This window comes from Chaetodon trifascialis, chromosome 23 (assembly GCF_039877785.1).
Source record: "Chaetodon trifascialis isolate fChaTrf1 chromosome 23, fChaTrf1.hap1, whole genome shotgun sequence".
In the NCBI taxonomy this organism is placed as follows: Eukaryota; Metazoa; Chordata; class Actinopteri; order Chaetodontiformes; family Chaetodontidae; genus Chaetodon; species Chaetodon trifascialis.
The window spans coordinates 16,626,655-16,652,638 of NC_092078.1; the positions used below are offsets into that span (position 1 = coordinate 16,626,655).

General features: G+C 41.8%; 1 protein-coding gene across 3 annotated transcripts in view; it reads right to left on the reverse strand.

Moving 5' to 3' along the window:
* The window catches only part of ank2b (ankyrin 2b, neuronal), a 189,914-nt gene that overhangs the window by 113,772 nt on the left and 50,158 nt on the right, over window positions 1–25,984 (reverse strand). Inside the window, exon 1 of one of the 3 annotated variants that reach the window (XM_070992835.1) lies at window positions 17,799–18,032. The exons of 1 other annotated variant lie outside the window; for it this stretch is intronic. In XM_070992835.1, coding sequence (XP_070848936.1) covers window positions 17,799–17,885 — 87 coding nt within the window. In that variant the 5' untranslated portion in view covers window positions 17,886–18,032. Of the gene's footprint in view, window positions 1–17,798; window positions 18,033–25,984 lie in introns of those variants that run through there. One more of the 3 variants, XM_070992830.1, reaches the window with a different exon arrangement.

Below are 25,984 nucleotides of genomic sequence, written 5' to 3' on the forward strand. Positions count from 1 at the left end.
CTACAGCACAACAGGTACATAGTATAAAATGTAATATTTAAGATGAGCTTACCTTATGTAATTCGTTTCACAGAATATACCCTTTTTTACTGCAAGGAAACTGGCTTGTCATTTACATGACAAGTATAAAAAGACTGATAATGATGGATAGATATCATCCACTGATACTGATATGTACCTTTGCTAAAAATGTAAATCTTTTTTTCATTTATCTGACAGAAATTAGCTTAATTTAGTATCAGGATGGTTATGTTAGCTTTTAATAAGGATAACTCATTGTGATATATCAAATTCAACATATTTGTAAGAGTGAAATATTGTAAAATAACTTCATGCCAGTGAAATGTTACTCTTGGATTTGGCATTTCTTTCTTTAGAACATCCAAAAGTAGCACAAAAGTCATTTTCTACTATTTGAATAAGTCAGAACCAGCTGAAATGTGGTGGCGACAGAGACGCATCTTACAAGCTGGATGCGTCATCTACTGTACATAGTCTATCCATGAGAGAGTTGAGAAAATGAAGCAGTGTAATCCACCAGAAACAAAACCCCAACCAAGCCTGCAAGGAACCAACAAAGAACTTGATGTTTGGCCACAGACTCATGTTGCGGACAATGACTTGAACGTGTGGATTCTAGTTTTTAGTTGTTGCACAGCTTCCCATGTTTGTGTCAATCACTAATAAGAGAACAAAACAGTTTACAGATTTATAGATATGATCCATTTGAATTTTATTTAAATGATATTGTATGTATGACAATAGAAATTGACTGAGATATGGATGTTTTGTATAGCAAGACTCATATGTCTCTGCATTTTTTCATTATAATCCATCCATCCATCCATTATCTATACCGCCTATCCCTTTCGGGGTTGCGGGGGGCTGGAGCCTATCCCAGCTACAATGGGCGAGAGGCGGGGTACACCCTGAACCGGTCGCCAGCCGATTGCAGGGCCACATGCAAGGACAAACAACCATTCACACTCACACTCACACCTACGGACAATTTTAGAGTCATCAATTAACCTAATGAGCATGTCTTTGGTCTGTGGGAGGAAGCCGGAGTACCCAGAGAGAACCCACGCATGCACGGGAAGAACATGCAAACTTCACACAGAAAGGCCCCACCTGACCCGGGGATCGAACCGGCAACCTTCTTGCTGTGAGGCACGCGCACTACCTGCTGCACCACCGTGCAGCCTTCATTATAATCAAATAAAGAAAATATCTGTCCGAAATATTTCTTGTAAAGGTTTGGATGGTGTCCTGTATGCAACATTAATGTCCTCTGCCAGTCACATGACTGTTTATGTGATGACCTGCACTACTTGAAGTTGCTTTTCGATTCGGTAACAGACATTTTACACTCGTGCTACAATCTTGTGGCCTGTGCTACAAAATCAACCTCTGCAGCACCAGTGCTACATGCAGAAATAGTTAACGTAGAGCTCTGCTCGATTCCCACCTTGGTTGTTTATCTCTGCACCTGAGCTCTCTGCCCCAGGCCAACTAGACAATGCCTTTGAACGTAGCAGTGTGGGCTGTGGTGGGCACACAAGTACACACCTGGCAACACGCACAATTGAAAAGCAAAAGGTGAAGAGCTGCAGACAGAAGCCTGAGGTTTCTGATTCAGTTCATAACACTCAAAATAACAGCAGAAAATACAAAGCTGAACAACTGGGACCAGGGTACTGTCGAAACAGAGGAAAACAGAATGGCCCTTTAAAGGCCTCCAACCATATCCACCCAGTCCTCCAATCCAATAAACACAATCTCACACCACAGCAAATCTCAGCAAATCCCCAGTGAACCCCTCTGCCTCCACTGAAAGGTCAATCTTCAATCAGGAAGTTGGGGGAGGCAAGCTGCTACGGAGGTCAGAGCCACAAAATGAAAGAATTTTGATGGCCAGTGGGGGGCGGGGGTGGATGTTGTCTCCATACCTGCTGTTTGTAGTGAGGCTGAGGTCAAACACTAGTATCCCCAAGTGTGCTCAGAGGCCGATTTGGCGTGAGTGGTTACATCATGTAGCTCTACAGCATGGAGGGCTGCTGGGTAATAACCTCTTTACTCTCTTTGATTCTCTGTTCCTGTCTTTATTCATGGATTTTTATTACTTGAGGCCTTGAGCCTGAGCCTAAGAATCTCAGTACACTGAATTAAAAAAAAAACATATTAGTGTTTTTTCTTTGACACTGAACATCATCAAGCCAAACACAGAAACCCATCTACTCACTAATCGACCTTTACAGCCTCATTGTGTTTACTCTTTGTGCTGTGGTCTTGCATCTCAAACCTTTCAACTTGTAGATTTATCATTTTATAGGAACATGTGTAATAGAAAGGAAATGGCGTTCTACCAATTTGGAAGAATTTCGGTCCGCCTGGCAAGACAGTCTTAAAATATACAGGAAAGCCCTCCGCAGTGCCAGGGCAGCCTATTACTCTGCACTAATAGAGGAAAATAAGAACAATCCCAGGTTTCTCTTCAGCACTGTAGCCAGGCTGACAGAGAGCCATAATTCTGTTGAACCATGTATTCCTTTAGCTCTGAACAGTAATGACTTCATGAGCTTCTTTAATGATAAAATTCTAACTATTAGAGACAGAATTCATCGACTCCTGCCGTTAACAGGTACTGTTTTGTCTTCAAACGCAGAAATCGTAGAAACTGTTACTCAGTCTGTCGCAGTTTTAGACTGTTTTACTCCTGTTGACCTTCACCAACTAATTTCAATAATTTCATCATCAAAATCATCTACCTGTATTTTAGATCCTATCCCGACTAAGCTGTTTAAAGAAGTATTACCTCTAATTGACTCTTCAGTATTAGACATGATCAATCTCTCTTTATCAACAGGCTACGTACCACAGTCCTTTAAAGTAGCTGTGATAAAACCGCTACTGAAAAAGCCTACTCTTGATCCAGGGGTTTTAGCCAACTATAGACCGATATCCAACCTTCCCTTTCTTTCAAAAACTCTTGAGAAAGCAGTTGCCAATCAGCTGTGCGACTTTCTAAACAATAATAGTTTATTTGAGGATTTCCAGTCAGGATTTAGAGTGCATCATAGCACAGAGACAGCACTGGTTAAAGTTACAAATGACCTTCTAATTGCATCTTATAAAGGATTTGTCTCTGTACTAGTCTTATTGGATCTTAGTGCTGCATTTGACACCACTGACCATGGCATCCTATTGCAGACACTGGAACATTTCATTGGCATTAAGGGAACTGCGCTAAGCTGGTTTAAATCCTACCTGTCAGATCGCTCTCAGTTTGTACGCGTTAATGACGACTCCTCTGTGCTCACTAAAGTCAGCTATGGAGTTCCGCAGGGTTCTGTGCTTGGACCAATTCTATTCACCTTATATATGCTTCCTTTAGGTAAGATTATCAGGAAGCACTCAATAAATTTTCATTGCTATGCAGATGATACCCAGCTATATTTATCAATGAAACCGGAAGAAACCAGTCAGTTAACTAGACTACAAGCATGTCTTCATGACATAAAGACCTGGATGACCTGCAATTTTCTGATGCTAAACTCGGACAAAACTGAAGTTATAGTAGTAGGCCCTAAACATCTTAGAAAGTCACTTTCTGATGACATAGCAGCTATGGATGGCATTGCGCTGGCCTCCAGCACCACTGTAAAGAATCTGGGAGTCATCTTTGACCAAGACATGTCCTTTCACTCCCATGTAAAACAAATTTCAAGGACTGCCTTTTTTCACCTACGTAATATCGCAAAAATCAGGCATATTTTGTCTCAAAATGATGCAGAAAAACTAGTCCATGCATTCGTAACTTCCAGGCTGGATTATTGCAATTCTTTACTATCAGGCTGCCCAAATTTGTTGCTGAATATTCTCCAGTTGCTCCAGAACGCTGCAGCACGTGTTCTGACAAAAACCAGGAAGAGAGATCATATTTCTCCAATACTCGCCACTTTGCACTGGCTCCCTGTAAAGTTTAGAATAGAGTTTAAAGAGTTCCCCTCCTTACTTACAAAGCCATAAATGGCCAGGCACCTTCTTATCTTAACGAGCTCATAGTACCTTATTGCCCCACTCGAACACTGCGTTCCCAGAATGCAGGTCTACTTATGGTTCCTAAAGTCTCAAAAAGCAGAACAGGAGTCAGAGCATTTAGCTATCAAGCTCCTCTCCTGTGGAACCATCTTCCAGTCTTTGTCCGGGAGGCAGACACTGTCTCTACATTTAAGAGTAGGCTTAAAACTTTCCTTTTTGATAAAGCTTATAGTTAGGGCTGGCTCAGGCTTGTCTTGGACCAGCCCCTAGTTATGCTGCTATAGGATTAGACTGTCGGGGGACATCCAAAGATACACCGAGCTCCTCTGTCCTTCTGTCCCTCTCCATCCGCACGCTCTCATGTCCTACCACGGCGTGTTACTAACTTAGCTCCTTCCCCGGAGTCTCTGTGCTTTGTCGTCTTGCAGGTTCCCATGGACAGTGGCTGAATCTGGATTGTGGATTTCAGCTGCATCTCCTGCCTTGGCCCTGCTTGACATCCACTGCAACTGCTACTGCTGTTATTACATCCACTGTCACTGTTACTGTGACTGCATGTCTGTCTCTCTGTCTCTCTCTCTCTCTCTCTGACTGCATGTCTGTCTCTCTGTCTGTCTGTCTGTCTGTCTGTCTGTCTGTCTGTCTGTCTGTCTGTCTCACTCTCCCTCTCTTGCTCTTCCTCTCTCACCCAACCGGTCGAGGCAGATGGCCGCCCACCCAGAGCCTGGTTCTGCTCGAGGTTTCTGCCTGTTAAAAGGAAGTTTTTCCTCGCCACTGTCGCCAAGTGCTTGCTCATGGGGGAATTGTTGGTTTCTTTGTAGATAAAAGAGCTTGGTCTGTACCAGCTCTATATGGAAAGTGTCCTGAGACAACTTCTGTTGTGATTTGGCGCTATACAAATAAAATTGAATTGAATTATAGTGTAGTGCAGAAGGCAACGTAGTGGTGGTGACATTAGAGTTAGAATGAAAAGCAGAGACTATACAGTACAGTATAGTCAGCTAATAGCTGCTACCTCTGTACTGTCAGACCTTGCTGGACATGTAGATGCATACAAAAATTGTCTGCAGCAGCCCAAAACTCACTTCACCTCACATAAGTCATGAGAGAAACAAGACATTTGAGCTGCTTCCCCTCAGTAAAGAGAGGACAGATGGTTAGCAGCCTGCCATATGTATAGACTGAGGCACTCTGGGATATTACTCTCATTGACTACACTGAATGTGACAGGCCTTATTAATGTCAATCTTTTTAAGCCCACTGGGTTCAGAAAGTACTCAAAGTTTTCTGCACTTCACTTCCTTTTCTGCTGTGGGTGCTTTGGTGGATTCACAGAGCAGAAGGTGAAATGACTGAAGGGTTCTCTGCACAGCACTGACGATTACGTGTCAGATGTGTTACTTGACACTGTGCAAAACTGCTGAACAGTGGCAGCATGAGTCGCTGTCATCAAGATCATCTATGTGTCAAGGTAAACTGAGAGACTCACTCTTGTTTCTGTAACACCGCTAACTTTAACCACACTGGTGAGAGGACAGCAAAACGAAATGACTGGAGACATTTCAGGCTAGACAACCTCGTTCAGCCCGGACTGCTTTTTTTGAAAAAGGGCATCTGGTCTGGCACTTCTCTATGGCAAATACATACAGTAGAGTAGCTCAGCCCAGCTGCAGCAAATGAAATAGGATTCCTTTAAAAAGATCTGAAAACACACAGATATACACACACTAACAAGGCAGACTTCAGTTACCCAGAACTGATCAGTGTTGGTCAACTAACAGCACTTGACCATATTCCAAACTACAGTCAATTACCAGCTGTGGCTGCACATGCACAACTCTCAAATCATCCAATTCCAGGTCAAGTGTTAAGTCAACGTCAAGACCCAGGTCCTTCATTATGAGTCTCAAGTCAAGTCTTAAGTAATTTGACACAAGTCCCAGTTAAGTCTCAGGACTGTTTTTAAGTAATGAGCAAACACAAGTCAAGCCTCAAGTCTTCCAGAACAACTCTCGAGTTTATAGTTCTGCTTCCTACTCAGAGCCCAACAACTACCAAAAATACAGGATGCAGCATTTGTTTCCAAATGTCCATGAAGAAACGATCGACACCACCTGAAAATAAGAAAAGAAAAAAGTTTGTGACATTGTCCTAACTACAGCAGGGGTTGGCATTGTGGTGGAGGCGGGAGAAGAAGAAAACATTTTGAAAAAATAGTTCAGTCATTTACAGATAGCAATGTTCCAAGCCTCACCAGATTGTCAGTCAGTCTACATTTTGCCTGGAAAATCGTACCTGGTGGCAGACAGAACTGCATAGTGAAAGCAGGGCTTACAGTGAATCAGTCTAAATGCAGATGGTGTTATTATTCTACAGCTATCAGATTGTGCAGTCAACATTTACTTCATAATGATAGATTAAAAAGCCTGCTGTGAAATAAAACCAAACCATTTTTCCAACTTTCAGCTTGTTGTTCTGTTTCCTCATCTCTACAGCATGTATGAGCACATGCAGACTCCTCAGGGGAATGACATACCATGAACTACCAACATCAAGTCTATTTGTCTCCTCCTCCTTCACACTTGGCTGAATTGAAAGCCTTCCCCCAATTTCCAATCCCCGTCCATCCCAGCCCCTACCCCCTTCTTTCTATTGTTCCAGCAGATATCACAGCAAAATCACTTCCAGCACTGCCAGTCAAATCGAGCACACCCATATTCAGCCAATATATGGTTCAGATAAGGCTTTTCAATCTTTTTTTTTTTTTTTTTTTGTAATTGGTTTGTTTGTCAGTTGGATCTTTTTCATTGGTTTAATTCCACCACATGGCAGCCAAACCCCATTCAACTTCTATATACAGTACACTGACTGTGACTGGTCATGCATTCATAAAAATAAATGTAAAAAAAAAGAAAATGCACAAACCAGCAACCATCAGAAATTAAATGTTGGGGTTGTTGGAATTTGGATGATTCTATCAACCATTACAAAACCAATAATAATAATAATAAGCAGCAGTGCATCAGTGCAAGGCACAGTGCAAGCCAGGATCAGGAAAGTCACAACTAGTTCATGGCTAAAGTGAAGAGATATGTTTGTAGCTTTTTTAAAAGCTTTTTAAAAGGTTTTGTGAGCTGCTTCCTTGATATCTATAGGTACTGTTGTCAAGAGCTTTGGGGCGTAATTTATAAAGGCTGCATCCCCAATTTTCTTTCAATATACACTAAAGCAGCAAGTCAGCAAAATACTAATAAAACATAAAGTCAAGGCAATGTAATGCAAATATAAGTTAATGCTAACACAACAGAATGCAAATGTAAAGATGTGTCGATACACTTTAATGCCAATAGAATGCAGCAACTCTGATGTCTTTGAAATCCTAACCAATGGCTGTTTTAACAATTGGAGGAAAGTTTTTAAAAAAGTCAATGAACGCAACGGATGAAAACACAGTGCGAATGGTTCAGAGCAACACGCTCTCACATCTTGTAAAATGTCTTCAGCTTTCTCTCTCAGAACGAGTACGTGGCTTGGTGAAGGCGACTTCCTGTAACAGCTACCTTGTGAAGGTTACCTTGTGGAAGTTGGGCATGTCCCGCTCCATGGATTCAATTAAAAATGGCTGATCAGCCCTGATGAGGCGCTTCTTATTAGCTTTGAATACCCACTCTGCAACAGACCTCTATATGGATGGAGGACACACCCTGTGTTAGCTGTCCAGCCCTCACCAAAAACCTGTGCTCAGTTCAACAACTGCACCTACCAAATCCACTCAGGGCATTCAGTGTTGTAAAGGAATGCTGGAGCTCATCCAGTAATTCTCTCCATCGTGTAGTAAATAAGAGATTATGGGGAGATCTAGAGTGAGGGAGAGAATGGGTGATAAAGAGAAAAACAGAACGGGATTATGTGACTTTATTTTCTTCTTCTTATGCTTTCAAGTCATCTTGTGTTGTCTCTTTTCAATATTTAATCTCTAAGTTTCATTTTGTTTCTTATCAATAGGCCTTGAATGAATCTGTTAGATAAAAGCATTTAGAAACACAGGGAGAGAATTTGAAACTAACAACCTTTCACATGGAGTCACGGTCTTGACATTTCATTGGATGGAGTTAATACTGCAAAGATCTGCTTTCTACATCATGGGGGGTATATATGGATGACATCAAGCAAGGCCTGGGAGATTAATAAACACCAAACACGCACACAAACACACACCTGACTTCACTTTGAAGGCAAAGGTTTAACATTACGCTTTTTAATCAAGCTGGATCAAGGCCACTTCTGGCATGGCGGACTTTGAAATCTTTCCTCTGGGTTAAGACCCAGCCACCCACCCACCCACGCACACACACACACACACACACACACACACACACACACACACACACACACACACACAAACTGTTGTAACCTGGTAACCTTTGCTTTCTAATTACTTTGGGTGTCCCTCCCCACAGTGCTACCCACAGGGCCTAGCGTGGCGCCTTAGGTGATGAGGTCTGGAGAACAAAACATGAAGTCACCAGTAAAAAACAAAGTTAAGCTAAGACACACAGACAGAAGTCTTTTTCTACTCAGTTCTGAATAGAATTTCTACTGAACCTGACGGATGGTCAAAATCATCTTTTGCTCTGCTTTAAAATACCACATTCAGCATCGGCTCTGTCCATAAACAAAGTGTCCAGTCAGAAAATCGAAGCATAGCAATTAGACTCCCCCAACAGTTCATATGAGCCAGAGGAAGCTGAATTAGAACCACCATTCACATCAATTTCAATTTCATTTCCCTCAAGACTAAAAGCTACAACTTCATCTTAAAGCAGGATTATGTAACTCTTGGAAGAAGAACACAATCTCCTTAAAAATGAAAAGTTGATTTCATAAGCAATACAAAGCTCATTTCAGTGCACTCAGAGGTTTTGCAGATACAACCTTTCTTGATCTGGTATGACCAGTAAATAATGATAGCTGAGGTTGTCAGCAAAAGAGTATAATACTCTAATGACTGAAACACTTTCCCAACAAGCTGGAATTCCACCCACGCTCTGCTGGACCAACTTAACAGGAACCTATAGTTTAATCTTGATTGTGTGACACAAGAAAGGCAAGGAAAACAAACCTGCGTGTAGTGTTACAGTGTTGGTTTATGCGCTTGAATGCACAGCGATCACAGCTAATCGTTGTCGCCGGGTTCAATTTCACCTCTGTTTAAGGGCGATGGAGAAGAACAAAGCACAGGGGAGCGATATCACATTCCAGGAGACTTTTGTTTTCTGTGGCTGAGTGTTAAATATGTCGCTCCCACCACCGCAGCTAAGGTGGAACGTTTCATTAAATGTCAGATTTAAGCCAGTCAGTAAACTCTGATTATCCTCTACATGGGCTACAGTGGTGTGTTTTAGTGCCCAATGACAGCAGAAAGAATATAGTTACAAAGAAAATACTGGAAACTTGCAACTTGTTTTGACAGAAAATGTGAATGTTAGGAAGATTTAACTGTTTGGCTACAGCTAACAGTTCCAATTATTCCATAGCTTGGAGAAGACCTTTAGATTAATGAAACATACAAAGCATAAAAAGCCCACGCATACAGCAATTCCGTAGGGTGCAGCAGCTGGCAGTGGATTCAATGTACACAACTCATGAATCAACCTGTGAGATTAAAAATGTAGAAAAAGAAAACAGCCCTGGAAACCTCTCTGAACACTTAAGCATGTGTCTTATCATGCCGTCCACAAAAGCATGTTGCAGTCCTTTAAAGGAGAACATACTGAACAACTGTCATACTGAGAAATATGAAGGATAGGTAGACTGTGGCTACGGTTGCGTCGCACCCAAAATCCAGAAAGATTCAGTCGAATTTTATGCTTTCAGTCGTAACACCAAATCCCTTTCATACATTCATGAAAGTGCGCCTGTGTGTATATGAAGACAGGATTTAGGCTACAGGTGCCATGGAAACAAGCCAGAGGGAATAAAAACTGAAACAAGCTGGAGGAGATGAGGAAACCTAAAAGGGAGACAAAGGGAGGGGTGAGATGTGGATATGTGCCAAGGCAGAAAGGTATGATGAGCAAAGGTGAAAGAGCATCTGCATGTGCACCTATGTGCTGTGCTATAATAGTAACAAGTCAATACTTTGATGACCTTGGAGGGTTGGTGTATTCTTGTGTCTTTAGACTACAACCATTCAGCCAGCCAGGATGTTCAGTGTCTCAGAACTGCACCAAGTTCAGGTGCAGACAATCAGGTTCAGGATTAGCACCTTAATGGAAGGAGAACTTCTCCAGGGAACTGTATGGAAAGTGACACCACACAAAACCTGTCTCTGTGCCCTCCTGGACTTCACAACTGTGACCTCTCGCCGAGGCCACAACCCTCTGACTTTGCAAAAACACCTTGCATCATCGGAACCAGAGAAGCTCGATTGATCCGAGCACCACCCCAGAGTCCCCAGGCATAACTAATGGATAGCTTCTCTCATCAATAAATAATCCCTGGCCGTCCATAAGTGAGATGGGAGACGCCTGCTTAGTGTCAGACAGAGCACTCCCACTTCAGCACAGAGCTGGCTTTCAAGCCTGTCACTAAACATCAGCATAGCACTATGCAGGCCTGACACACACTGCGTGACTGGGTATAACACTTCATCAGGGAGATGGTCAAACTGGTTGAATCCGTCAATGGAGAGCACTGCTTGACATACTACAGAAAGACAATTTTTACCCAATCATTAGGCAACAGTCCTCCCACTTCCTAAAAAAGAAGTCTTTCGGCAAAGAAGAAGAATCTCAACAGCCACAACAAGGAAAGTAATAACTTGGTCTATGTGAATTCTGACACAGACCAATAAAACACACAGAATGCAAGACGTCACAGTCATATGTGCCAGCAATCAAATGTTCCCTTTAACCCCTCCACCAAACACTGATTGTCCAATCCTAGCTCAGAAAGTGTAGAACTGTAGATTTGTCAGGCTTTGGATATCTCAGAAAGGTGAGCACTGGGCTGACAGTTGGGCTACTGAAGTGCACAATGAGGGCAGACGCCATGCCTCCACGGTGTTCAGTTATCATCTGTTATGGCAGTAGGAGTGTGAGCAGAGGGAGACTGATTGAAGTTATTTCCTGCTTTGGGCACACATCCACAGCATCAGGCACCACACCACATTGAGATTAAACGGCCATCAAACCCATTCTTCTTTTGACAGCCCCCACCTATTCGCTCTTCAGCTTTATCTTCATCTCTCTCTCTTCATTTCCTCCTTATGGTGAAGGAATAGAAACGCAAGAAGCGTCGAGAAGCTTTACCTCCTTTAAACCCCATCTTTTAAACAACCGGATTACACAGCAAGACACCAAAAGAATTGCAGCTGTCCAGGAAATAGCCACACCCCGAGCTTATATCATGGGAGAGAAGCGCTGCCCCGTGTCAGGGATTTAGTAATAAAAAGTTGTATTACTGAAAAAATAAAATAAAATCAGTTGTCAAAGGTTAGGCAAAGTGAGCTGGATTATCACCTTCCTGAAAAAAAAAACTGTTTTGTACATCTGAGAATATGCTGCCACAGCCTGAGATGCCGTCTCAAATGTTCCAGCTCAAGGTTTTCTTTTTTGGCGGCAAGGATCTTGGTTGCCATGGCGATGTCTGGGTGTCATCCTCACAGACCATCTGTGTTGTCTGCTGTCCAAAAAAAAAAAAAAAAGAGGCAGCATGGAAGGGTCAGACATGCGCGCACACACACAAATGCACACACACGACTCACATACACTTATCAGCGCAGGTCCAAGGCTTCAAAAAATCCACGTTATAAGAAGAAAAAATGGAAAGAGCGCTCATATGTGTGCTCACTGGTACATGGATATTCATAACAACATGGATTCATGGCCATTTGCTGGTTCACATACACACACACACACAACCACACACAGACACAGCTCCTTTCTACCCCAAAAACAGCTGATTTAAGAAATCAGTCTACATTCAAAATAAGGACCTACAGCAACAGCACACACACATGCACACACACACACACACACACACGCACGCACGCACACACGCACACACGCACACACACACACACACACACACACACACACACACACACAAACATTAAGTCTTAGTCATGACTACACACAGAAACTGAAGCATACTTCAATGGTTCAAAACAGCTGATGATGTGGGACATTGGACTTTTGGGTATTTTTGCATCAACCACACACACACAAACACACGCACAAACACACGCACACACACACACACACACACACACACACACACACACACACACACACACACACACACACACACACACGGAACATTACATAGTCTTAATGCATTTCCTGGAGACTTACCCTAATGATAATCATAACCACTACTTGGCTAACCCTAACCCTTAAACTAGCCTTAACCTTAACTTAAATCTACCCTTCATTTAAATCTTCATTCTAAAATTTTCTGATTGTGAGGGGACTTGTGGCTTGTACCCATGATGTCGCCACAGTGTGAATAATACGTATCCGCACACTTAAATGTGCACACACCCACAAAACACTGTATGCTTAATCTCAATCCTGACTATAACCTAAACCTAATCCTAATTCTCCTTGCAAACCTTGCCTCAGCATTAAAATTTCCAAGACTCCAGACTTGGATGAGGTCTGTGGTAAGAACACATAAAATGAAGCAAACATGCAGATTTTAAGCTTGATTCTTTTTCCCTCTGTTGAGCTGAGTCACAGTGTGAACAGTGACTAGATCAGGCAGCCACACTTGGTACTTCCTCTTTATCCTTAGACTTATTCCCAGACAAATCAGACCAGACAGCAGAGAAGTAACCTAGTAATTGTGTCACAGCGGTCGAAAGCAGTCCCTGAGTTACAATTGATTTTTTCTGTCTCCACTTCCACAGACCAGGACCTCCTCATCAAGTCTCAACCAGCCTCAAGAGGCTCCAGTGTTAATTTGAGGTGGCATTGGCAAATTACTTATTTTTTCAGGGAGGACTTGTTTTGGGCAATCATATAAATTTGGCCAACCAATTATCAATATACCATGATTTTCACATGTGTTAGAAAGACATACCTATACATTGCTGGTTCAAGTAATAAGTCGGTCTTTCCTGAGAAAAAATCCATTGAATCACAGGGAGTGAACCTATTAATGGTCCTGTATTTTTCAGAATAGAAAGGAAACCTGGGAGGGTAGATAGTGTGACAAATGTAGCAAAGACAGGGGTATTTCTGTGTGGTGCATGTGATGTGTGACAACAGCTTTTTTTAGCAGTCTCTCATGAGGTGGTTCACAGTTGTACTGTTTTGTGAAAGGGTTGGGGGTTTGGAGATTTGCCCGTCCTGGTGGGTGGATGGTCTACTGTGTAGATGGCAGGGGAAACTGTCTCTAATCAGCTAACTGATCAGCTATGAGTCATGAGCCATTTATAGTTTTGTTTCTGAGAGTGTGTCCAAACGTCTTCTATTAGGGCTGTGTATTCTTTTTCTGATCTGTGACCAGATATTTCCTCAGTTAAAAAAAATTAAGTATTTAGGCAGAGTTTCTGTTTGGCTGCTTGGGTTTAGACAACATCTTTCCTTACAGGAAATGACCAAAAAGGGTTGAAAACACACAGAAAAAAGGCATCGAAAAACAACACGATAGCCAGAGAAGAGCATTGATATTGAACAACTCTGGATCAGTGATGTCTTTTTTAATCTGATCTCATTCAATGCCAATGTTTTTAATAATCACTGTCAACTAATTTTAATGTCCAGGGCCAACACTTGGTAATGTATTTTATTTATTTTATTTTATCAATTGCTAACATTTTTTTATGTACAATGCCAAAATCTTTTACCATGCAGTGCTAACATTTTTATTTTTATTATTTACTGCCAGCTTTTTGTAACGATCAATGTCAACACTGTCAATGGCAGTGTTTTTTAATGTGCAAAGCCGGCACTCTTTAATATTTAATGGCAATGTGTTTGATCAACTGACAAAAAAAAAAATGAATATCCAGTGGCAACGTTTTTATCACCCTCTGCCAGCTTTTATTAATGTACTATGCAATGTTTTTTAATTGCTTTATGATATTGACAGGGGGAGATCACATCATCAATGAATGGAAAACATAAGAATGTGAGAAATCTAATGTAGACTAATGGAGACTTTTCACTCCTACATAATTGTGGCTCAGCTAAAAAGGCAATGAAAGAGACCAGCAGGACAACAGACTCTGATGATTTGCCGTTATTTGGCTGAACATGACTTTCTATGACTTCACTTGTCTGTCTTTTCCCAAATGAGAAACCGCTGAGTCACAGAAACCAATAGGGCTTGAAAATCCCTGAATTCGTTGAAACAAAACACCAGTCTGACTCTCCGAACTGTCCTTGCCCTACAGGACAGAAAGCTACAAACCTGAAACCTTGCTGCGCTCATCATAAAATGAGACCTGCATCTTCAACAGCGGCACAGTCTTCCTCACTTGGGTACAGTAGGGCTGTGTTTCAAACCCCCTTTGGATCAGTGTGAGGGGAGAGTTTTAATTGAGGCAGTGGAAGATTAAAGTGCTTACGGCTTTCATGAAAGAGCCAAGAACACACTGTATTAAACTGCGGCTTTCTACCCACTGTAGACGTTAACTCAAGTGTGTGTTTGTGTCCAACGATAAAGGATTGCATCAGCAGAGATAAGCAGAACGCCTCACTTTGAGTCAATTGCCCTGCACACAGCAAAGATCAGCACCCATGGGTCACCAGAGGGGTGTGTACTTGTATTTGTGTGTGTTGCTGTGTGCCTTTCGAAGCATGGGGGAGGGAGCATATCAATAATTCATCCATTGATTGTAAATGCCCCCCTGCTGCCAAATGCTTTGCGCCTGCTTCCACCAACAATTTACTTATGTGGATTCAGCATTTCTGACTTGCACACCTGCCTTCTTCTGAGCCTTTCCATCTTTCACTCTTTACTTCTGTTATATCAAAATGTGGCTACTAACAATGGCCAACACAATTAAGGTGTTTGTTTATAGAGCTTCCAACTACTCTTCATCAGCAGAGTTTGCTGATGAGGACTGTGATGAAGCCCACCTTGTGACGAAGGTGAAATGTAGCAAGTGACCCTTTAGCTAAAGAACACTGTTTCTCAAATCAAACGGGAGAGTTTACTTTCAAAGATAAAACCTAAGGCTGCTGGATAATTTAACACTAAAATATGATTAGTCACAAATATTAACGTGAAGATCAGGAGCATTAGGTACAAAACATCTCAACATTGCTGTGGAATTGATCCAAAATTGATGGCGAACACCAACAGAATACAAGTTTCATCCTCTGATTATCAACACGGCAACAGAATTTAAGCTTGCTAACTGGGTGTTTGCTTGTTTTTTACCTTAAAAAGTCTAATCAGCCTTGGACTTGTTCTTCTTTTCTCTTCTGAAGTCATGTTCACAATCTTTAAGTTGATTTAAATTAAATTTGAAAATCAACTGTTGGTCATCACTTGTTTGGAGACCATTACGTTAGCCAACTTGGTTGTTGATAACCCAACTTATTACCGTTTAATATGACCCTGTGTTAGTGATGTGTTGGTGGCACAAGCAGCTACAGTAGACAACATTTACATATCCGTAGGGTTTTTGCGATGTGCCTGTTTCCGGCACTTCTCAAAGCTTTCTGAGCCCATTAAAGAAGCAGACACGCCCTGAAGCAGCAGGCATTCTGCTCCATGAATGGAGGCGTGGCTGTGTGCTAATTGCTGTGGAGTTTTGTTTTCTATTATTTTGTCTTAGTATTTATGGGGTGAATGGTCAATACTCGTGCATTTGTCCGTGAAAGGATGCTTGGTGTCCATGTTGCTTAACACTTGTCTTTTTAAGATTCTCGCACAATCTGTAACCAATGCGGACAAAGTTCAGGCAAGTAAAGTGCTTGGCAGCATGGTTTCAAGACTGACAGAGCCAAATGAGCATTACAGCACCCAATCTGCATCAATCACCAATGAAACGACTCCTCTACATCACTATTTTTGGTTAAAGAAAAGACTTTGATGGAATCGGCCGAGCCAATATTGTTTTGTAAGCCTCAATTCCCTCAAACCGCTACACACAAAGTACACTGAAATGCAATAAGGCTGAATTCTGTCTTTCTGTGTCCTTCCAGCCTGAGGGGAAAAGACTGGTCTGTCATATATTAGAGAAAAGAACAGAGAAAGACTGAGTCAGACAACAAGGAAAAAAAACTATCAGCGGAGGCAGAAATACAGACTGAGGCCATGTTGATGCTAATTTGGATACATTTTGAAACAGGGATGTGTTCTGGTCAACATTCACAGATATGATCAAGCAGTCCAGAGTAGCATTAAGAGGCCAGCCTTCTATCTATTCATACCTTTTTTCAACACCATCACCTTTAGGTAAAAGGTGGATGCTTGGGCATGTAAACAGTGTGGCTTCAATCTCGGTCAACATTTCTCCCCGATTACCCAAACCAAGTAGTTTTAGCTACCTAGACTGAACTTGACCTCTCCTTGCCATAGAGGTGGCAGAACTGAAAATGCTCATATGGGTTGTTTTAAAAGGCAATGAAGAAAAAGAGCTTATTTTGTTGTTTAGGTTGGAGGACTTGTTGGTCGCCATGGAAAGTGTAGACAGTGAACTGTTTATCTGCAAACTAGCACACAAAAAAACAGATCAATTCTACAAGCAAAAATGGCCAATTCATAGGTTCCAGCTTGTCAAATGTGTGCATTAGCTGTTCTTCTCTTTCTCTTGTGATACCACATTGAATATCTTTGGGTGTTGGACTGTTTGTTAGACGAAACAAGCAATTTCAAGATGTCACTCTGGATTTTTCCAGGATACTGCGACGTCATTTTTCACTGTTTACTGACATTCTGTAAACCAAATGATTGATCAAGTAGCTGCAGCTCCAAATAACATAATGGAGATTATTAAATAAATAACAGAAATTGTAATAATAATAATAGAAATAAGAATTTAATTCTTGCATTAAATTTGCATAGTTTATGACAGCTCACAATATTCCTTAATTTCCCTATTTTAATGAACACAAACATCTGTGCCTTCATGAAAAGCTGACACGGGGTGATGGGTGTGTACGTGCTCAGAAATGAAACAATAACAACCAATAATCTGTCATGTCCGTCAGAGAGACCTTCTCCAACGAGGCTGATAAGATAACAAAATGCTCCTGAGAGCTGATATCTGTGTGTAACGCCGCTGACAACAACAGGCACACAAAGAGCGAGCGGAGCAGGGACCCACCCTGTCGGCATGTGAGAGGAGCCTCCTCCTACTACTCACTACCTAGAGGTGTTCACAACAACAACAACAACAACAACAACAACAACACACTGAGAGACAGAGAATACGAGAATGAATATGAGGGAGCAGTGGAGGAGTAATCCATCAAGGGGGGGAAAAGGTAGAATCAGCAGAGATGGAGAGCCCCCACTGGGAGATGACTCCAGGGGTGAGGATGGAGATGAGGAGAGAAATCAAGAGAGAATAAGGAGGAATTCAGCTTTAATATAAGATGAACATCCCTCCCTGACACAACCAAAGAAAAAAAAAAAATCACAAACACACACTCCACTATTCTCCACCTGCCCCACCTCCACTCCACCCAGCTCCTGCTCTCTTGCTGTGAGGAATCAGGCAGCGTGCCCCCTCCCCTCATCCAGCTTCCTCACACTCTCCGTAGCATGTGGCTCTCCATCTATTCATTTACCTTCTTGGGTCTCTTTCTCCTCTGTCCCAGCCCATTGAGGCGATCGCTGGGGTCCAGCCTGTAGTTGGAGTGGTTGTCCTCACTCATTCTCTCCCCAGAACTACCACTTTTCACTCCACTTTATTCCTCCTTTTTTGTTTCTTCTCCGTCCGCTCGCTCCGTCTCTTTCCCCCTCCTCAGTGAAACGAAGCACGCCGACCTCTCTCCTCTCTGGTCCTCACTCTCTGGTTGTGTGGAGCGCCGAGCCGGGCAGAGGGGGGGAGTGGTCGGGGAGGGGGGAGGAGAGAAGAGGGAGGGGAGGGGGGAGGGCGCACAATGGTGTTGCTATGGTAGCAGCTGCCACCAGTGTTTATCTGGAAACCTTGTTGGTGAACCAAAATAGTCGCCACATGCACGCACACACACACACACACACACACACACACACACACACACACACACACACACACACACACACAGAGCAGCCACATGTGTGTCCGTGAGCAGCTTCTTGTTTCCTTGCACATTTTTTTTAATTGCTATTGCTTTTATAAGAACCATTAAAGCCCAGAGCGGCAAGATGAAAGGACGTGGCACTCAGCACTGATACATGAATCCAAAAGAAGATCAAATATTCATTTCAGAATGAAACAAGAGCAGTAAATAAAACTGAAATGAAATGGAAAAAGTAACTGAAATGAAATGTGAAAGGGAGCACAACTGTGTGTAGATGTTTATGTGTGCATTATTAAGGAGCGACACATCATCACTCTGCTACACATTGACAGAGATGACATATGAGCTAAATTAAGTAGTGCTGAGACAGTTTCGCTGGTTGATTAGTCGATCAGTACAAACAATGGCAAGTATTTGCTGTGTTCAGCTTTTACCTTTGTATCCTCATTTTGGTGTGTTTCATTTCAGAGAAAGAGAAAAGAACACGTCCAAGTGTTATCACTGTGGTGAAGCTTTTGCCTTCATTTGCTTGCTGTTGCAGTGTGTTGAGCTCTCTCAGCCACCATACTTTTCATTATTTTCTGACACATCATACACTAATCAATGCTTGGTTTGACTTGATTCAAATTGAATTACACATTAACATGAAATGACATATAAACATTTTAAATGCTAAGGAAATTTCTACTGGTTGCAATTAGAGTAAAAATTTCTGGCAAAAAGGAATAATTCCAACTCAACTGTGCCAAACTTTTAACAACCAACCTGCTCCTATTTATCATGTTTTTAAGTTAACTTTAATGGTTTGCAGAGTCTCATAAAGCTGCATTACGCAGTTCACTGATCAGTGTTGACCCCCCCCCCCAAAAAAAACCTGCAATCACGGTGTGAAGTAATGTTAATTTGCTTGAGTTCTAACAATAGTATTTCAGGAATCTTTAATGAATGTGGTGATGACGCCATTTATCATGATATAGTGTGAAAATTTGATATTGGCAAAGATGTTCCATAATTGCATGACCATCTGTTCACCTCGAAAGTCACAAAATGTGTTAATGTGCAATGGTGCATGTACAGAAAGACATCTAAAATGCAGCCATTTGATGAAATAATCCAGCCATAAAATCAAATTGCTGGAATAAGCAGTTTATTGACTGCGTACTTTAGTCTATGAAATACTAGAAAAACAGACAAAAGGAACATCTTCAAATGTCTTCTTTTGTCCGGCCAGCAGAGACACAGGGATGTTTGGCATTTCTGCTTTAAAGGGCTTATCAGTTACCATAATTGTTGGCCTATAATAGAAAATACGTTTGGAAATGAAAAGCCAACCCTGTGAATGTGGTAGCATGTGATGACTGGATTTAAAAGACTGTAGACATGTGAAGTGACAAAGGTTCAAAAGCCGAGCCTCGTGTTACATGTTTCCCTGCTCTAATGTGAAACAGAAGCCAGTATGTTTGGATACCTCCTCTGTAGATTCAGTCAATAAACTTACACCCAGTGAGGATTACATACCCAGACACACACAGCAAATCCACACCGCCTTGTCAGTCTTTGTTGTCTGAAGGCAGCCAGGTCTTAAATCCATGTGTATCCACACACACACACACACACACACACACACACACACACACACACACACACACACACACACACACACACACACACACACACACACACACACACACACACACACACACACACAAAGGCAGCTTTATGAGCTCCTTTGAAAAAGCATTGATTGCCTGTATCTTAATGATGCCTCCTGGCTATGAGCGCCCAGTCACAGCAGATTTAAGCAGCATCCTTTTAATGGTGATGAAAAATGGAAGTATTAGTTGTTCATGTACTCAATTGCCATCTCATCCTCTGCTCACATCTGTACTAAATTAAACAGCGTTTGAAAAATTAGAGAAAGGATCAGAGTATTATGGTTAATGCACCGGAAGATGGAAACTCCTCCTTTTTGTCCAGATTTCTCATTACTCACACACACACACACACACACTCACACACACACACACACACACACACACACACACACACACACACACACACACACACACACAGTCTTTAACACCTGGTAGAAAGACTGGACAGCAAAAATGTCACATGAAATGCAATTTTTGCAAATGAGATTCAGGCCACATTTGGAGGCGGTTTGAAATGCGATTCCAATCAAATTTCTAGAGATGTGTCCCAGTGTTCTGCTGAGTGTTTTGCATCACTTGCAACACAACACAATAGGGTTGGGCAGTAATCCAGTAATAAGGTATCCCACTGTATCTAAAAATAGCAACGGTATCAGTTTCATTACTGTCATTTAAAAAAATCTAGGTCTATAGGGGCCTAACCTAATTGTAGCACCGTCATAACAAAAATGAAGTCCACTCCGTTCAATGTATCTGGGTGAATTTTTACTTGAGAAAAAGGAGACTGTGCAAAAGTACATGTTAAGAATGAACCCAAGCAGTCGTACAGATGTTTTAACACAGGTATGTCCAGGCGCTCATTTAGACGCATCTGGGCAGAGTACTGTTATCTCGTCCAAGCACACGGAGAAACTCCTCTGTTAAAAACAGTTTCTCAGCCTTTTCTCTGCTTGCTATTGTTCTTAGCTCTCATAAAAGGACGGAATGCAAAAAACAGTAAAATAACACTTCGGGCTGCTCAGCAGAGTCCTCTGTGAGCACTCTGCTCATACATGAGACGGAACACCAGTGATGATACAGAAGGAAGTAAGCCCAGAGATAGGTTATTGCATGAAGAGCGCTCCCTCCGCTCTAGAAACCCCCTCCTCTTTATGTAAACAAGCAGGACCTTCGCGATTGATCTCAAACTAACGCAGAGTCATAGGAGGAGACATTAGCAGCATTTTTTCAGGCTTTAATATAACTTTTGACCACAAAAGGTAAAACATGCTTTATGATTTAGTGAAGTTTTTTTCTGCTACTCTTTGGCTGCTAGCTCGCCGAGTTTTCGTCGCACAGTGAGGAGGCAGACATCTTCGTGATCATCAGACTCTGCTTTCATATGATACCGGGCTTTTCTGGTTTGCGTGAAGCAGTGAAATCAGCAGATGCAGTGCCTTTGACGTGCCCTATTTTCGTGTTTTTGTTACATGCACATATAATTTCTTGGGGTGTCAATTATGTTTCCTTTGGGTGGCAATGCTTGGTAGAGGCTTTTAACTGAGTTTCTCCCCGTCATTCTGGTATGCTACAAGTTAGGATTGGTGCTTCTTAGCGTGAGCATTGATGAACTGCACGCATGTCATGCTGCCCTGCAAAGTGATTTTTATTTAGGCACAGTAATACCATATACCCCGGGAAAATGTGGGGAAGGTTTGACAGTATCAAAATTTGGATAGCGCCCAACTCTACAACACACAATGTCAAATCCAGTAAGATCATCAACTGCAATTTTTCATGCTTCTGCAATGGAAAGCCATGTCACCAGCATCCATAGTTACTGACGCCTGAGTCGTTACCACCACAGCTGATGCAGATAGGTTGGTAATTGTCAGGCCACACAAATCCAATCTGATCACATGCAACAGTGTGGACAGTCTGTCTTAAAGAACTGATTTCTGAGGCAAATCAGATTTGCCTGCAGTCAGAACAAAGCCCAAGGGACAGAAAGACACTGTGATGGTGACCAGTCTATAGTGGAGATAAGCTCTGTAAGGAGCAAGTCCAGGATTTTACAGGTACAAAATCCTGCTATAATGTCTTAAGAACCTTACTGGTCTCAAGGAGCTCACACTGCCTTGGTTTCATTCACACTTGAGTAATAGAAAACAATAGTTTGCATACAAAAACAATATGTCTTCCATATACTCCATCACGCCCTTTATGATCCCTTGATGCCACTTACCTAAGTATTCCTCAATTTAATAAGAACTCGTGGTGGTCAAGCCTTTGCCCACCGAGTTCCACTTCTCTGGAACAAGCTACAACTGCACAGGCTGAATACACATGTTCTAACTCCAAAGTCTCATAGTTCTGACTCATTTATTCTCTGGTTGGCCTACAAGCAGTCACATTCAAAAATCTGAAGTTTAAAATTGTGGGATCTACAAATTCTGATGTGACCGCGGTATCTGCAACAGTAGAGCCCTGCCCGGAAGTAGCATACGGCACATTGCCTCTACATTGGATCCAATAAAAAACACATCATCTTTGTAACAAATGTTTTGAATTGTTTTGTTAGTTTCCACCTACCTTTCAAACTTTCATCGTTTCAGCTGCAAATGTAGCTCTACTGTGTTTGTGTATGTGTTACAACCTGTTATTGGTATGAGTCTTGCCAATGTCAGAGGGCACACAGGCCGGATGGTGAGGAGGGAAGGATGGAGATAGGAGCAGACGAAGGAGAAAAAAAAGAGGGAAGAGGAGGACAAGGGAGAGAGACAGTGTGATGTCTGTATGTTGGGGGTTTTGCCCGGGTTCGTGTGTCAACTTGCATCAAATCAACTCTCCAGACTAGACCTAACTTGCTAGAAGTCCTGTCACAATCATCAAACACAGGCAGATATGCTAATTGTACACCTTATTAGCCCTACACCATCTGTTGCATGTCTGTGCAGCAGATTTCACATTTACATCTTCATTATGTAGCTGTACACTGTCACACAAGAGGACATCACACTGTAGAAAAAAAAATTCAACAGATCAAGCCTGCTCTTTTTTCGAGCGGTTACTAATTAATGAAAAAACCAAAACTTTAAGACCTCATGACGCCATGGGCACTTGAACTGCCTGGAATTGCTACTTTGTGGACAACGATGCATTATCAGTAGTGACACATGCTGCATTAGCAAGGAGTAACCAAAAGTTCAAACAATAAAGACATCAAAATGCAATTTTTCTGCCACCAAATCACTGCACTTTTCCATAACTGACTCCCTATTGGTTTACAGTAAGCACTGATCATCATATTGCTTCGACAAAAATGACATAACATTACTGATGTCATTTCATGGGATATTTAACTATGAAACTTCACACTATAGCACCATTTTTTTTTCACGCAGTGCCTATCCTCTTTTGAAATTTGATGTAATAAAAAGAGCTATTGTGATTTCATTTACAATTTATATGAACTTCTGACATATGGTTTGAATAAGTAAAAGCTGCTGCTATTAAAGCGCTACCTTGGGAGAGCTTAAGATCTTGAGTTTGACCTAGAGAGTTGGTTGATATCATTAAAATCAAATAGGTTCTTCTCTTTGGGAGCTTTAAGATGCTGAGCTTTTTATATTATTAGATATCTTCTGAACAAACAAGACACTTTCTTTAAAATGTTATGCAAAAAACATGAAGACTCATCCTTAAGGGATGAGGACAAGTACCTCCAGCATGCAGCACCTGGGACGACTTACAGCAGCAGTCATGCTTGTTTGTTTGACTGTGGTCTGTATGCCAGATTTCTCCTAGGGGACATTAAAGCTTTACTCTACCAAACTCTACTCCACGTCTGAGGCCATGGTACTGTCATTGCCCCTTTGGTTTGGAAACAAGTTGCTGACGCAAATGAAGGAGTTCAGGGTCTTGTTCACAAGTACGGAAAAAGGACCACGAGATCAACAGATGGAAGATGTTTTGTATTCAACTTCATGGTGACCGGGTGATGAGCCTGGACGCAGAGCACTGGATTTACCAGTCCATATACTGTATGTTCAAGCCCTCACCGAGGGTCACAAGCTTTGAATATGACAAAAAGAATGAAATCAAGGATGCAAGTAGTCAAAATGACATTCCTTAGCTGGGTGATTGAACTTTCTCTCAAGGACAGGTTAAGGAGCGTAGGGTAGAAATGCTGTTCCTTTGAGCTAAATGAATTACTTTCTGGGGACCTTCCACGAGGACAAAACTCCAGGATAGACCAAGAACTTACACTAAGAGGAGTACTTATCCCTTATGGCCTAGGAACATCTCAAGAATCTACGGGAAGAGCTGGAAGATGGAGGATAGAGCTCAGGAGAGGGACATCTGGGCTACCTTGATGGCGTGGAATATCAACAGTAATTTTCATGTAAACCTACCCATCAGTTTTTCAAAATAACAGCTTTTAAAATAACTAATATGGAGGGTTTTTCACTATTTTAATGACAGTGATGCTAGACCTGAGATCAAGGGGTTAAAAAATATTTTGAAACTATTAGGAATAACCATCTGAGGAACTTAAATATCCATGCTGAATTTGGACTTAGGTATTGGAGGGAGTTAAAAAAAAAAAAAGCCACTTTTTTTTTCATAGATTAGATTTTTTCATAAATCTAATGATCACACTGACTATGAAGCACTACTGCTACTGAGATGACTGATCATTAATCAACAGATTTAATAAACCTATCTAACAGCACGGACCCGGACACCTTCTGTGCTCATGGTACAACCAGCACAAGGCTTCAAGCAACCACACCCTCGCACAGTTCAGTGTTTGTTTTTTCAATGGAAATCATGCATTTTGTCTGTAAAGCACTCTTTACTGACAGTATGAAGCACTTGATCAGATGGTGATGTAACTACTTACAAAAGGCAAAGCACTCCAGCAGACATGTGGTCATGTGGATGAAGAACTCAACACCCATGAAAGAGGGTTTTTCAGGCCTGTATGTAGCAGGGGACAGTTTTAGAGCATTCAATGTGCTGGTTGGAGAGATATTTCGCTTTTCATACTGTGAAGTGAAGGGCAAGCACTGAAATATATATACATCCGCACTTTTTAGACCAACAAGAACTCATGACACCATGACACATTATAGAATACATACAGTATATACGTGACTTGGACATTTCTGTGCAGTTCATGGCAGAAAGGTTTAATAGGTTTTTATTGCAAACACCTTAGAAGCTGAGGAACAGTCATTAAAATTTAACAGCAACGATATGTTTGTGCAAGCAATACAATTATTTTCTAATGAGACACTGTCAGCAATACTCCCCCCTGGCTGATGTTTGCCAACAGAACATTCCAAGTAGCTCACCAATGACAAGCACAAGCAAAAAGAACACGGTCAGCCTCAATACCTAACAGTCATCAAATCTCCATTGCTTTACAGCCATTCAGGTGTTGTGTTACTTTCCCTTGTCTCTGTTCCTGTCATTCCACCCATAAACAGCTTGCCCACCTTTCATTTTGACGGGAGAGATCTGACACAGCAGAATAAGAAGCGGACTAACTCGATTTCAGTTGGCTGAATTGTTTTTTGCACTCCACTGTGGTTGAAGACTTTCCATTCACGGTAGGCGGTCAGTCGAAAAAGTAGCACAGAAAAGAGACACTGTTTCCATCCATGACTTAAGCCATAATACAGGAAGATCAAATATTTCAGAATGTCCTCATCACGGACTGGCAGGTTTTTTAAATGTGATCAAATAAAGTATATCTGCCCTTTCCTGACTAGCAACCTCATGCAAAGCAATGGTGGACATAGGGTGACATTAGGGCCTCTGTTTCCTTCACACTAGCAAGTTCATAGAACATATCATCTGACCACGTCTACAGGCTTCAGTGTTGACACACCTGGTCTGAATGGCTGCACTCAAAGACCGGCCATGTCCATAATCTCTCTCAAGAATCCAGTGTGATTTGTGTGTCTATGTAGTCTCAAAGGGCAACTGTACAAATGGGGATAATGGTGCACAGTTTCACACAATCTATTCTCAAAGGCATTCATAGTGTTGCACTTCTTGAAAGGTTATGGAAGACAGTGTATGAAGAAGAGCTTCAGTGTTATGTAG